The sequence below is a fragment of the Mus caroli genome, chromosome 6 (genome assembly GCF_900094665.2).
Source record: "Mus caroli chromosome 6, CAROLI_EIJ_v1.1, whole genome shotgun sequence".
In the NCBI taxonomy this organism is placed as follows: domain Eukaryota; kingdom Metazoa; phylum Chordata; class Mammalia; order Rodentia; family Muridae; genus Mus; species Mus caroli.
In genome coordinates this window covers 13093176-13107910 of record NC_034575.1, presented here as the reverse complement: position 1 = coordinate 13107910, position 14735 = coordinate 13093176, and the positions used below count along the sequence as shown (strand labels likewise).

The window sequence follows — 14735 nt, the reverse complement described above, 5'->3', positions numbered from 1 at the left end:
TGTGTCTGTGTCTGTGTCTGTGTCTGTGTCTGTGTCTGTGTCTGTGTCTGTGTCTGTGACTGTGTCTGTGTCTGTGTCTGTGTCTGTGTCTGTGTCTCTCTCTCTCTCTCTCTCTCTCTCTCTCTCTGTGTGTGCGTGTGTACGTGGGCTTACTTTTTTTGTGTGTGGGTACGTGGAGGCCAGATGTGAGACTTGGTTATCACCCCCTAGGGACCTGTTTGTTTTTATTTATTCATTTGAGACAAGGTCTTTCTCATTGGCCTGGAAAGTGCCAATTAGGCTCCATTGGCTGACCAGTGAGCCCAAGACATTTTTCTCATATTAGTGTTGGGATTATAAGCATAGACTGCCACACCTATTTTTTTTTCATATGGTTTCCTGTAACACAACTCAACTCCCCCATGCTTACATAATAAACATTTCACTGACTGAGCTACCTCTTCAGCCCCATATTAATTTCATAAGATATTATCTTAATCATTAATCAAGATTAATTTCTTAATTTTCTTACAAAGAATTTGTAAATACTTTGAATATTTACAAATATTCATCAATCACAGAATAACTTCCGTGTCTTTTTTTTTAAGACAGACGTTTATTCTGCTTCATACCAACTTTTAAGTGAGAAGCCTATATGACTTACCCTATTGAAACAGTGCTCATGGTTGGGTCCGTAAAAATGCTGGAGACATCTCACATTGTTTTTGTTGACAATCTTGTTGAAGAAGTCATTGACATATTTGATGGGGAATGCACAGACTGCTGATCGATTCACAGGTTCAGCAGAATCTGGCTTGCTTTGTGCAAACACCCCGTAGAGAATGTCATCAGAAGGGCTAGCTCCTATTTGCTTAGCAAGATTGGCCCCTGGTTTACTGACATAAGCAGCTTGGAGGATGTTAAACACTTCTTCCCTTGTGGATCTCTTTCTTCTTTTTTCTGTCAGAATGCATTCCAGGGGCATTTCCATGTAGGAGTGCAATCCAGAGTCTACGGAACAGAACCTGATTATTCTTGTATGAAAACTCTGAGCATCTAGAGTTTCCTTTTGGACAGTCAGAAAGTAAATAAAATGGTTGCTTTCGAAGGCATGTATGTACTTTATGGGATAGGAATCTTGGAATTCTGGTAAGACATCAATATAGGACTGGTCGGTCAAAAACTTAAAACCATCTTGGGTTTCCTTCAGCCGTCTCACCGATATTGAATGCAGTGAATAACCAGGAGGATAGGAGGAATTGATCGTATTCCCCACAAAGAAATTGATGAAGCGGTCCTTTTCTGATAGGAGGACTTTGGCTCCAAGGGCACTCACTACACAGTCAGGACACTGCCCTGACTCTTCTTCTGGGGAGAACATGCAGTGAACCTCGGACTGTATGTCAGCAGAATTGTCAGGAGGAAGGACATGCCGCCGGCAGGTCCCTCTGTTGACACTGCCACAGCTAATGAGTTGATCATCATAGTATGTGTCAACAAGCAGAGCCATGTTGATGTTGTCTTTCCAAACCCCTCCTGATGAATTGGCTTTGCTGCTGCAGTCCTGACAAGGTAAACAATCTGGGTGTTCCAACACGGGCCCGGTCTTGAATTCAGATACCTTCTGAAGGTCTTTGTCATTTAAAACATAAATGTAGTTTGTGGCTCCGAGATAAATATGATGGCCGTGTAGGACGACATTCTGGATGGGGGTTTCTGCCGTGAAGTTGGGGAGCTGATACTTCATGTTCACGTTCATCTCAGACTTCACTAGGGCCTCCTTGCACTCCCCATGGCTCCTCTGCACCAAGGTCAACAGCAGCACCAGAATGCCAGGTGCCAGCACGGTGGGAGCCTTCATTGTGAGGAGTTGATCTGCCAAGACACATTCAGGCAAGAGCCCTTTAGTCGTCATTAGAAACAAAGAGAAAAATGGAAGCATGACTCCTCCAGCTTTGCTATCAGAAATAACATTTCCTAACTGGAATTTTATTTACATAGAATGAGAAAGAAAAAACTGATAGCTAGCTTCAAATATAGATGTATTGTAGGGCTGGACATGACTCCACATAGTTTAATTTTAGAAGTCAAGCCACAAACGAGTCATGTTCAAGGACCATTCTGTGATGCAAACAATGTTCTGTGTTGAGGCCACACAGCAACTGAGAGGCATTCAGCAGCTCAATAAGAAACATAGCACATTCTGTCTTAACCCCTTGCTGCTTGCTTAATGTGGTTTTCTATCTGTGGCTAATGACTAGGTTGATGCTTAAACTTTCTTGTTTAGTCAAGTAAAGGAACTGTGGCTCAGATTCATTTATTCTAGAAATCACAGCAGGCATTGTTTCCTTGGGAGCATGTAGAATCACTAGGCTAAATTTAGCTTCCTTTTGGAAGAAAACAATCATAAATCCTAGAAGCAAGCAATCACATGCTGTTTATAGGATTTGTGTGTGTGTGTGTGTGTGTGTGTGTGTGTGCAGGGAAAAGGTATGGTAATAATTTGGCTATAGTTAACCTATTGTTTTATACAGACAAATGCTTAATGCAAGATCACCAGGACTTCAAAACAAACAGCAGGCAGAAATGCGTGAAAGTAAAATTTAATCTTCGGAACTGAAGTTTTAGAACTATTTCCCAGGAAAAAACAACATATTGTTAATTATCAAGCCAAAAAGCTCTTTAGTAAAAAGAACATTATTTCAGTATTCTGTGGTATGCAATTGGACCAGTTTTTCTCCCAGGAACCATAACTGGTTTGTTCTTCCTTTTTAAAAAATATAAGGGGCACAGGTTAAAAACGTGAATTCTACTGATAATAGTTATGGGCAGGGGTTGGGTATTGTTATGCAAAAGAGAGGCTTTAGAACGAAAGCTAATTACCTAAGATGAGCTGAATAATGCTTAAAACCATATTTGGCACCACAGTGATGGCAAAGACTACTAACCTTGGATGTATGAAACCATACCAAAGTCACCAAGCAACTAATATGGGCATAATTCTGTGCTTACACTATGGAAAATGGAAAATGGCTCATGGTTCCTGCCTTTCACAGAACCTAAAAAAAATGGCTACTATGCAACACACATAGACGGACAATACTACCTGGCATTAAGACACTCCATATAGGACAAACCCCAAACTACAAGCATCAAGAGACGGAGAGATGGTCCCTGTATGGGATTATGATATGAGAAACAGGCACATATTCATCATGTGGTGAGGTCCAGAAGAGAGAGGACAACATCTGTCTGACTCATTACTGTATTCCAATAATTGAGTACAGAGAAGCCTGGAACATAGTCTGGCATTAAACTAATATATACCGAATCTCTGTGTAAATAAAGATAAGTAGTATGGGTCAAAACCAAGAACCTTAGTCCATACTTTCTGACTTCGGTTCTCTTGCATTTCTAAAAATTGGGAGCTTTAAAGAAATGGTTGACCAGCAAATATAATGGCCTGGAGTGAAGCAAAAGAGGGCCAGAAGCAATATATTGCCCCTAAGAACAAAAAGAGACAGTGACACATAGTTCAGTGTGTAGCATTTGACATCTGGCTAGACAGAATAAAAGGAAGGTAAGGATGATGGGGAGTCATTCGGGCAGAAGTAGACTGAGTTACAGCAGCATGGCAGGCAGCAATAGGAAGGTGACTAAAAGATACAGATTTTAAGCATGCCAAGTTTTATTATGTAATGGGAACCAAGAAAAGGTCTACCATAGGAATGGTTAGGAGGGTTCACGCTATTTATCAGGAATCAGGTGCTTGGAATTCATGGGGAATGAATTTTCTGAGCAGATGGAACACCTATACTAAGGAACCGAGGTGAATAATGAAAGCCTTCTGAGGGGAGCTGCCATTATGGATGAGGGATATGATTGGTCCAGGTGAGACACATCTGCTTTGAGTGATCCGGTAGCAAGTGGAATTAGGAAGGGATGCAAAATTCAAGACTGTGTGTAAAATAAACTGCAAAAAGCCGATAACTAAAACCTAGGTTGGCATGCTTGGCATGGTGGAACAAGGTGAATAAGGAGATGGTCAGCGAGTTAAATCTGGGCGACTACCTACAGTAAAAGAACTAAAGGAAGAGTCAAGAAAGCTCAGGTCATTGAGACATCAAGAGATTGTTTCAGGTTACAGAAGCCAGGTAAGGGTCTCAAGAGGCACCTAGCTCATACAGGAAAGAACTCTCTGTTGACCTTCAAAGAGTAGTTTCAACACATTTAATAGCAGCTTTCAAAACGACTGCAAAGGTGCACGGAATGTGTGTTTTGAGGAAGAACAAGCAGAAGGCAACAGCAGTTGTTTGGATTTCACTCTTAAATTGTACGAAAGATATATGCTTATGTGCAAGCCTTTCCCTTCTTTTACTAACACTGCTTCAGTACCAACAAAAACACAGTGCCTTGCTCTGGAAAGCTCATAGTCCATTGGTAGAGGCAAACGAGTTATCAGCTGTGTGAGTTGGGAGGACACCAGACTGTAAATGAGGTTAGAATTCATTCCTCAAGGAGGACAGTGACTGAGGTGTCCTCACAGATACAGCACAGTGGCTTTGTGCAGAGCAGAGACCAGTGGGAGGCACGTAGCAGGGGCAGGATGGTGGCAAGTAGTAGAGGTGGGTTGACAGGCACAAGTGAGAGATAAGGCTGATGATGCAATACTCCAAACAAGTATTTCCAAGATTCCAGGAACATAAGACTGGTCACAAGGTTCATATAGAGGTCCATGTAGAGTCAGAGATGAGAGGTCACAGGACAATACAGGAGCAGTGAGGATTCAGAACATAGTAACTCCATGTTCTACAAGTAAGTCAGAGTACATGAACATGTGTTTCAAGTAATGGGTATAAAGGAGGGGCTAGGGATTTCAGCTGGAGGAAGAAGTTCAAAAATAACCAAAGAAGAGCATGCAAACTGTGATCAGCAAGAAATTAAAAAGAACAGCATTAAGCTAAGATGTCTTACCTTTAAGATAAGATACAATCGACCTGCCGTGGCTACCACTTCACATGCATGAAAGAGAAGAAACCTAGCATAGACAGTTGAGGACACGGTGGTCTTTGGGGTCCATGTGGAGGTATCTGAGTGAGGATATAGGATTTGAGGGGATGTGTAACGAAGCCAGAAAGCCACAGTTATACCAGAGAGCAAAGGAAAGCTTCAATAAGCTAAATTACTGGAAGAGGTATAAGCCATATAATAGTAAAAAAAAACAACAAAAAATGTGCACTGTGTGCTTACCACATGCCAAGTGTTCTGCTAAACCGTCAGCTTTCTCTCCACAGCCATCCTGTGAAGAAGGGAGTTGATTAGTTTCATCTTCTGGATGAGGATGCTTGACAGAAGTCACCCAGTGCGAACCAAGACTCAATCCCTGCCTAACAGACAGTCGCCCATACCCAGATGCTTCATTAACACCGAGAGGGATCGCTGCCGGAGCAGAAGGTTCTCCATCAGAGCTCCAATCCCAGCCCTTCCCTGTCTAGCTATGTGACTTAAGGTCATTCAGTCACCTCTGCGCCCACAGCTCAATATTCTCATGGGATTGTTTTTAAGTATAAAAAAAGAGAGGATAGTTCGAAGATACATGACCATCTTAGAGTATATATGGCAACTGGAGCTGAACTTGCTATTTTTATGTGTACTTCTCATTGCTCAGAAATATACTAGAATATTTTTTTTGATGCTGGTGAGGGAAAGAAGAAGGAATAAAAAATAAGGATAGGAGACAAATTGTCATATCAGTCCAGAGTACATTTTATGAAAAACTGTTTTTTCTTAACACGACACATGTCAGTATATCTTCCAGGAATGAGAACACAATCTTTATATTTTTCTCCAAAAAACTGAAGGGAAATAAAGGAATGCTGACTCCCTAAGGGAAGGCCAAGCAATCTTACAACGCATTTGCATCCAAGCTGACCCAGTAATGCAGGATTGAATGTGCATGGCTTTTAGGTTTTCTCTTCTGAAAGAAGCTTCAGAATAATCCTTGTTTTGTTTTTACAATCTGACGACTTACCTATGTTTTTAAAATAAGAAACATGTTCTAAGGTTTATATGTATGTCATGTACCGTGCTGATGCTTAACAAACTAAAATCCAGCAAATGTATGAATGAGATTTTTTGTTGTTGTTGTTATCTCATTGGATGGGACAGCAAATCAGAAGTAAGCTAGCAGGGAAGAAGGATGCTATTAATCACTTAATATATGCCATTTTCTAGACCATTCTGTGCAATTAAGACTTGACCTGCCCACAGAGGTGTGTGTTGGTGAGAGCCGAGTGCCACGGGCAGACTCTGGTGCCTAGTGCACAGCCACATACTCTGGTCAGCTGCATTATGGGATCCGCCTCATTTCTGAGGGAGGCTCTTTGAATTCTTTGAGGAGTAGATGTTAGCATAGTGTCTGGCCCATGGTAGGTATGATCACTGTTCATTCCTAGACTCGGAAAACATGGGTGGGTATCTGTGATGTTTCAGAGAAGAGTCGAAGGTGATTAAATTACTTTCAAACTGTCAGTGAGAACACAGAGTGGTGGGAAGGAGAGACAATCACACAGCAGCTTAAACTCAAGGCGAGAAGTTCAAAGAAGGGAAATGTAGCCAGGCTATAGCGTTAAGTGGACTTAGCAATCAATTAGGGTGCTTTTCTCATAATGCACTCATAATCTCGAGTAGTAGAAGCTAGTTTCAGTTTGTGGCAATGGAGCTATGTTGTATGACCCAAAGTAAGTCACTTAACTTCTTGGGCATCTTTCCCACTTGTAGAGTGAGTTTTGAACCAGTAGCATGCGTCAGTCCCCTGGCACTAGCTCAGTTACACCTGTCTTGTGAGTTTCTTCCCGACTTACATTTCAGCCACCTTATCTTGACAACCAAAAGGCAGCATGATGGGAGTGTTATTTCACAGGGATTGGCAAATATTGCACATTAGAGCTTTGTCCTTCCACCCGGGAATGGTTATGAAATATTTACTGGCATTCCTGAAGTGAACCAATCAACTCCAAAGTATGTTCCAACTGTGACAATCCTGATCTCTGGGACTGCTTTTCTACAATTACCCGTCACTCCGGGGCCATCAACCTGAATATATGAGATTCGTGTTTACCTCACGACTCCAACTTTCTCCCCTAGCTCTATGCCAAACCGGGCTAGGACAGAAATTTGAATGTTTATGATGGTAGTGACTTCAGAAATATTCTCACTTCCATATATTTCTGCCTCCATCCATTGAATCCTGTGATGTGTCTGAATCAGACTTCAACACAGAATGTCTTGCTCTCCACTTCTCTTCCTTTTTTTTTCTTTTTGAAATAGTGCTAGTCATTTAACTGATTTTTCGACTAAATAAAACATACAAAGATGATTCAAACAGACTGACTAATTCATTCCCTTGAAATGTGCACATAGCAGATGAAACCAGATCACCTATAAAGCATGTCCTTATTTCTCTGCACTTGGTTGCAAGAATACGCTCACTGAACAAACATTTCCTGGGAACGAGCACCTCTGTGCCAGCTTGGTCATTAAGTTTGTGGTATTTAGGAGTCTCTTCATGAAAGACTGCCTGTTAACTATGAATTTGGCCTCAGGCCAACCTTCCAACTTGCCATTCAACTCTTCTCTACTACCTATCCGTTTCTAGTTTTCTTAGTGAACTACTTGGTCACAGCATTGCCCCCAAATCTAGCAATGTGGAGGATTCTCTAGGTTTCTATTGAGCAGGATCTGTGCTTGCCAGCAATTCTATCAGCAGCCAAAGCATAGTGCTGTATTTAAGGACTGATTCCTCAGGGAAATTTTCAGCAGGTGTAATGGGACATTACATCTTTTTAAAGGAGGAAAAACTTCATAAACTTTGACACAATTAACTTTGCTTTAGGGACTGATTTTTCCTAGAAGTCACATGATATGTTCCTCTGTTGAAAGCACCTTCTAGTTTGCAAGATATCCTCAGTTATATAATTTTTCCTAATTATAGTCATAAGGCAACTGTTATTCTGATTTTTTCAGATGACATGTGTGTTCGAAGAGAATCAAAGGTGCACATGGAATCAAGGTCCCCTCAGTACTTCTAAATTTGTAAAAACACACGATGCCTGTTTGAACTGTGCTTAATTAGTTGCAATTCCAGGGAAAAGGTTGTATTCAAAAGACATAGTACTTAAGTGAACAGTTATTTATATCCGCTCAGCTCCTATTGTCTCTTCCTCTGGCAGCTCTTTCGAAATCCCTCACTACCCCATCTACTGAGATTGCCCATCAATCATGATGCTCTCTTCTCACTGCAGGAAGAGGATGCTCACCAGACTGGCTTTTCAATGAGCTCTAGTGTTCTGAGCCAGTGCTCAGTTAGGGTGAACATATGACCAAAGCAAGGACAACCATATGGATGCTGGCAGAGAATCACTCATGTTCAGAGATTCCAAAGATACAGATGATACCACCTTGGAGTCTCTGAGGACCATCTTGGCTACTGTGTGGGGAGAGCCAGCCTGAGTGTGAAGCTGATGCTGCGGGCAGAAGAGCTTAAACATGGAGAGGTGGAGGCTATCTGTATCCCACCATGTTTTAAGGTTACAGGAGCCAGTAAAATTGTTTCTTTCATTCTTCCTTTTGGGTCAGTAGTTTCATAATGATTCCTTTATTCCTTGCAAATCACATACAAACAATATCCAGTAAAAAAATACTTATGGATTTGGGAGTTCATACATAAGGTCAAATGGATAAAAGCAACTTTACATAAAATTTTCAGAGAAGATCAGGCATGTTCAGGGTGGCATGGCTGTGGACTATGTACAGTACTCAAATAAATGGAAAGAAATGATTTCTCTGTGTTTTTGAACCATTACTCGTAAATACCTCCTCAATTGGCATCCTGGAAGCCTGCTCATCAGCTTAGACTGCTAAGGTGGTACTCTCATTTTTCTCCTATGTATTTTTGAAGAAGAAGATGTAGAATGAGCTCAAGATGAGAATAATGTATCCAAATAATGACCTGACACATAAAACTCTAAAAGATTTCAGTAAGTTTGATTATATAAAGAGAACTTGTTATTCTGGAAGATGGCCGAGATGCCATATTGAGGAAGTTAAACCATAAAACAATCACCACTCCAAGTAAGAGGGCTTGCAAGAATCACATCCCCAGGAATAATCGTAGCCCTCTATAAACTGATATTCTTTCCATTAGCTTTAAAAGTAGGATTATAAGGACGGAGATGGCTCAGGAGGCAAAGGGTTTGCTATGCATGTGTGAGGACCTGAGGGGATTCCTAGAACTCATACAAAGTGATGAAGTAACATGCATGTCTGCAATTGCCAGAGACCGTGCTCCAAGATAGGAAGTGGAGACACGAGAATATTCAGAAGTGGGTGTCCAGTGAGCCGGACATACAGTGATAAACAAAACGAGACCCTATCTCAAAGAGTATAAATGATTAGGACCAATTCCAAGGTTGACTTCTAACTTCTGCACAGTTACTATTCATGTGTCAATTCCACGAGGCAAGAAAAGGAAGGATCATCATAATAAAGTTATAGCAACACAATTCTAATGAATAGAAATAAGTAGCACTGGGGGGTGGGGTGGGGAGTGTGGGGAAACACTGGAAAGTTCCAGATGCCAGAGATTTGAGAGGCTTCCAAGGCCCAATAGGGATGATATTAGCTGAAATACCTAACAGCAGGGAGATAGAACCTGAAGAAACCACCTCTAGTAGACAGACATGGGGCCCCTTGGAGGGATTGGACCATGCACCTATTTAAAAAGTTTTAACCCCACATTGTCCCTGTCTAAAGGAAATGCAGGGACAAAAATAGAGTAGAGGCTGAAGAAATGCCATCCAGAGACTGCCCCACCATGTGATCCATTCCATCCCACCATGTGATCCATTCCATCCACAGACCCCAGATCCGGACACTATTGCTGATGCCAATATGTGCTTACAGACAGGAGGCTGGTATGACTGTTCTCTGAGAGGATCTGCTAACACCTGATTAAGATAGATGTAGATACTCACAGCTAACCATTGCACTGAGCCTGGGGACCCCAATGGATGAGTTAGGGGAAGGGCTGAAGGAGCTGAAGAGGATCACAACCACATAGGAAGAATAATATCGATTAACCAGACCCCTCAGAGCTCCAAAGGACTAAACCACCAACCAAAGAGGATATAAGGAGGGACCCATGGCTCCACCTGCATATGTAGCAGAGGATTGCCTTATCTGGCATCACTGGGAGGAGAAACGCTTGGTCCTGTAGAGGCTTGATACCCCAGAGAAGGGGGATGCTAGAGGGTGAGGCAGGAGTGAGTAGGTGGGTAGGGGAACACCCTCTTAAGGCAAAGGGGAAGAGTATGGAGTTTATGGAGAGGAGACCTTGAAGGGGGATAATATTTGAAATGTAAACAAATAAAAGGCTTCATAAATAAAAAAAAGAGGGGGAATAAAAGAAAGAAATTTCTAATGACATTTCAAATACTGGTTTTGTAACCAGGCACAGTACATGGTGTTACACAATCCTGAACAGATATTTTAAGCATCCATTACATGACACTCAGTTGTCCAAATACTGAGAAGTTCAGCTAATTTGAAGACAGCAGGATAAACTCCATACCTTAAGTCTGTAGCCTAAATCAAAACATAAAGGAAGCCACAGAACTATTGAGAAAACATTTTGTTACAACTTTTTTTTTCCCTGAATTTTCTCCTATGCCTCTAGATTAATCTCAGTATATAACAGTAAAGACAATATAACTTATCAAAATCATTTCTGGTGCAGTTTAATCATTTAAGTATAATCATACAGAAAAGCAGTGGCATGACACAGAAAATCTGGAAGCTTCCTTCTGCCCCTTTAACCACCATTGGAAATCACCGTCGTGAGAGGATCTCGGGCCTGGGATTTCTCCCTGCCTAACCTCTTCTTTCCTTTCCTCCCTTCTCCTCTCCCTTTCTTTTACTTTTTTCATTTCTCCTCCTTCCCTTCCCTCATTGAGATTGATCTAAGGCCTTAAGTATACTAAGCAATTGATCTTCCAGAGACCTACATCCCAACCTCAAGATCCTCTCACCAAAGTGATTTCCAACGGTGGGTTAAAGAGACAGAAGGAAGCTTCCAGAGTTTACAGCCCCTCCAACTGCTCTAGTGGACGGTCATAGGCAAATAATCCAGAATGCACACAAGACAGTCTTATTTTTAATATTTAAAGAATAGTTTGTACCAAAGTACCTTTATGACTCTCTGACACGGCATAGAACATTCTGGAAAGGAGCTGGGGTGTGGAGGGGAGAGCGAGTGGAAGGAGCTTAGGTGCTACATGGATGTGGATGTGCTTTGCCTCTGTCTAGAGCCTGGCCTGAGGCTTTTCTTTTGTTTCCGCCTTGTGGATTGTCTGTTGTCCACGAGGGTCTTGAATAAATCACAGCTACGCTGGCATTCATTTATGCACCCCACGCTGACACCTAGTAAACATAATGCCTCTGCTTATTGTCCTGAGCTGTGCCTCAGCTAGTTCTGCCAGCTCTCAGTAGAAATGAGGAAGTTGGCCAGTGATCTGGGAGAAACCAGTCTGAAACCTGCCCAGGCTTTCATTCCTTCCTTCTCTCTACAAGTTAAGTAGACTATTTGTGATTTCCCCATCCCTGGCCATCTTGTGGTTTTCCTTTAACTCAGTTTCAAGTTCTTGAAGCCCTTAAAGTTCTTCCAAGACAGAGGCTACACTAAGAGCCAAACAGGAACCATTCGTTTAAAGAGTAAGCCCATATCCCCATAGAGATTTAGGAAGTGAAGATGCAGGAGTCCCAGTTACATTTGAACCTCAAGTACTGGATTCTTTTTTAGTGTAAATATGTCCCATGGATGTATTTAAATTGCAATCCTAGTGGTAAACACGTAGAGGAAAAATAAAGGAGGGACCAGCTTTTGAAACCAACATAACTTGGAACAAAAAGACTTGGGTAGGTTCTATTTATCTTGGGAGTAAAATAATTTTCTGTCTTCTGTTTGCCTGCTTTCTTGCTTTCCTTCCTTTATAATTAATATTTTATTTGTACCGGAATTTGAACCAAATGCCTTGTATACGTGAGAAAAGTGTTCTACGATGAAGCTATAGCCCCAGCCCTTTATCTCTCTCCAGACAGGCTTGCTGAATTGTCCATGCTGTCTTCGAACATTCTCTGTGGTCCAGGCAGACCTTAAACTTGATCTCTCTCTATTTCAGCTTTCTCCATAGCTAGGACTAAGACACATTCCACCAGGCCCGACTCCAGTGCTTTTTGTTTTTTGTTTTTAAGAATTTGTTTCCCTAGCATGTACATATTTGCAAACTGTGCACAATTTCCTATTTTTATTTCGTTTTTGCTCCTGTTATATATCCAAAACATGTAGTTTTAAATATGGTCAATAGGGTAATTGAACTCATGAACTGATTTAATATATTATATGAAAGTGTAACCATCAAAGGGTATAAGCTTTTTGTTTAAAGAGAAGAGGTGTAATGAAGACAGCAACTTATATGTTACATGGAATTTCATAAAAAGATCTGTATATTTCTTAAAGATTCTAATATAAAGGCTATAGAAGTAATCAAGTTAAACTTGGCACTAGAATAATATACAAGAGTTATAATGAATGCGATTAGTGCCCTATATAATGATGGGCTTTAGAGCCACCCCTTCTGGGGTATACAAATGTTTCACGAAAGAGAGCTAGTGTTTTTGTTCTGATATTTATGCGGCTATCTCAGCCCCTTTCCTGATCAACATTTTAGAAGTTGAAAATGACAGACTTTTAGCTTAAGAAAAAAAGCCAATTGTGCATTTTCTACTTTCAATATATGATTAAGATCATTGTCCAAGCCTGGTATGGCAAGAGTAAAGATAAGAAGAATAGAATACCATTCTAGCCTCAAGATTTTGCCTCATAAATTCATAATCTGTTAGCAAACATCTTTGTTCTTATAAGAATGGCTGACAACATGCAACTTCTGGGAAAAAAAGAATAAATGGACATTTGTTTTACTATTGTGCATGTTGTAAAGAAAAATACCATTCAGAACATTCATTGAATTGTCAGAGTCCCATATGATGGACAGGCATCTACCCCATTAATAAATGGTAACTCATACAAGAACATTTCATTATCCTTGGAAATGTGGAGGTTGAAATTCCCCATTGTTAGGAACATGCTAAAAGGCTTGAAACCAAAAGCAGGGTCCCCCCCCTTCAGTCTAATAGATGAATGGAAGTTTATAATTCACATCGCGTAGATGCCCTACCAGATTTTGCTCAATTGCCAAGAACAGTGAATAAAATAAATCCACAGATCACATCTTTCCATATATGTGAGTTAAAATAAATTAAGCCTAGCAGCCCTTTCCTGCTACATTCACATCAGAGTTTGGAAAGGATGAACCTGTCTAGGCACTCAGAATGTGGACTGAGAGGAAGACACACACAGAGGAAGCTGATACATTGCTCACTAGTGAATCAGACATTCCCTCCTCTATGTGGGGGTGGGGAGTGGAAAATGTCCTGGGCACAAGGCACGTTCTAGTTCCAAATGGGGGGATCTGTGCTCCAGTGGATTAATGCATCTCTTTCCTTTCTTCTTTCCTCCCTCCCTCCCTCCCTCCCTTCCTCCCTTCATTATCTTTTGAGTGAGACAAGGTCCTGTTACCATTGTTGTTCAGGCTGGTCTCAAACTGTCTTTTTTGTCTTCGCTTCCTAGTGCTAGGATTATAGTCATGCAACACTATTGGCTGGTCCGTTTCCTCTGGGTTTTCAGAAGGCATAAAGTTAAACAGCTGCACAGGGAAACAGACAGTGAGTAGACCCAGTTTTGTCATGGTGGCTCTGTCATAGGGAAAGAGAAACCATGCGCGTTAGGAATGAGGCAAGGGTGGAGACACCAGGGGTTGTATCAGGTGGGCCTTTCTGACTAATACTCCGTTCACTTCTGACCTCTGTTGTGCTCACATCTGAGAATGTTCTCTGGGAAGTTAACATCAGCAAGCAGACTCTGAAACTGAATGAATTAGGCTTAGGCTTTGAAGCTGAAGTACACAATAGTTTCTTCTCTAAGCATCATAGAAATTGGGAGACTACTGTGAATGAATGGAATTACCAACCTGTCTGTATTTGTCTACAGGTGAGGATTTTCATGAGTAAAAATAATGCAATTATGTTGGAAAAAAAACAAAAGCTTACACACATGGTGAGATCGATACATCATCGTAAAATAAAGAACTAAGCACATTATTTACAAAATAAAAAATAAATACCTTTAAATGAGCAGAGAATGGCAAGCAAGCCAGTCCCTGAGAAAGCAGGACAGGACTGAGAAGTAAATATGGAATCCTATTTCTAACATTCAGTAAACACCCTGGATGCTTGAAAAAAAATCAATAAATCTAAAGGTTAGGACAACTTAAAAACAACTGTGCTCAGCATTGCATTTATATAACTGATCAATTGAAGAGAAAAATAACTCAGGGCTGTGTGTGTGTGTGTGTATGTGTGTGTGTGTGTGTGTGTATGCAATCATGTTACTGTGAGTGTGTAAGATCTCTGTTTGAGGAAAAGAAAGGAAGAGCAAGAAGAGGGAATGATCTTTTTAAATGGCCCTTTTCACTTAGAGTCACTGTCAAAATGGCAGGGAGTCCCATCCCCCATCTCCCCCTAGCACTGTGGTCATAGGAAGAGAGGAGCACATGGGGAGGAAAGGCTAAAGGCGTTGGAAA

At 41.1% G+C, this 14735-nt stretch overlaps 1 protein-coding gene across 3 annotated transcripts in view; it reads right to left on the bottom strand.

Annotated features, from left to right (window-relative positions):
* The window catches only part of Met (MET proto-oncogene, receptor tyrosine kinase), a 109063-nt gene that overhangs the window by 80012 nt on the left and 14316 nt on the right, over positions 1–14735 (bottom strand). For all 3 annotated transcript variants that reach the window (XM_021164365.2, XM_029478169.1, XM_029478168.1), the window contains exons 2-3: positions 5230–5278; positions 644–1854 (exon numbers count right to left, since the gene is read on the bottom strand). In XM_021164365.2, the coding sequence (XP_021020024.1) occupies positions 644–1840 (1197 nt within the window). In that variant the 5' untranslated portion in view covers positions 1841–1854; positions 5230–5278. The remainder of the gene's footprint in view (positions 1–643; positions 1855–5229; positions 5279–14735) is intronic.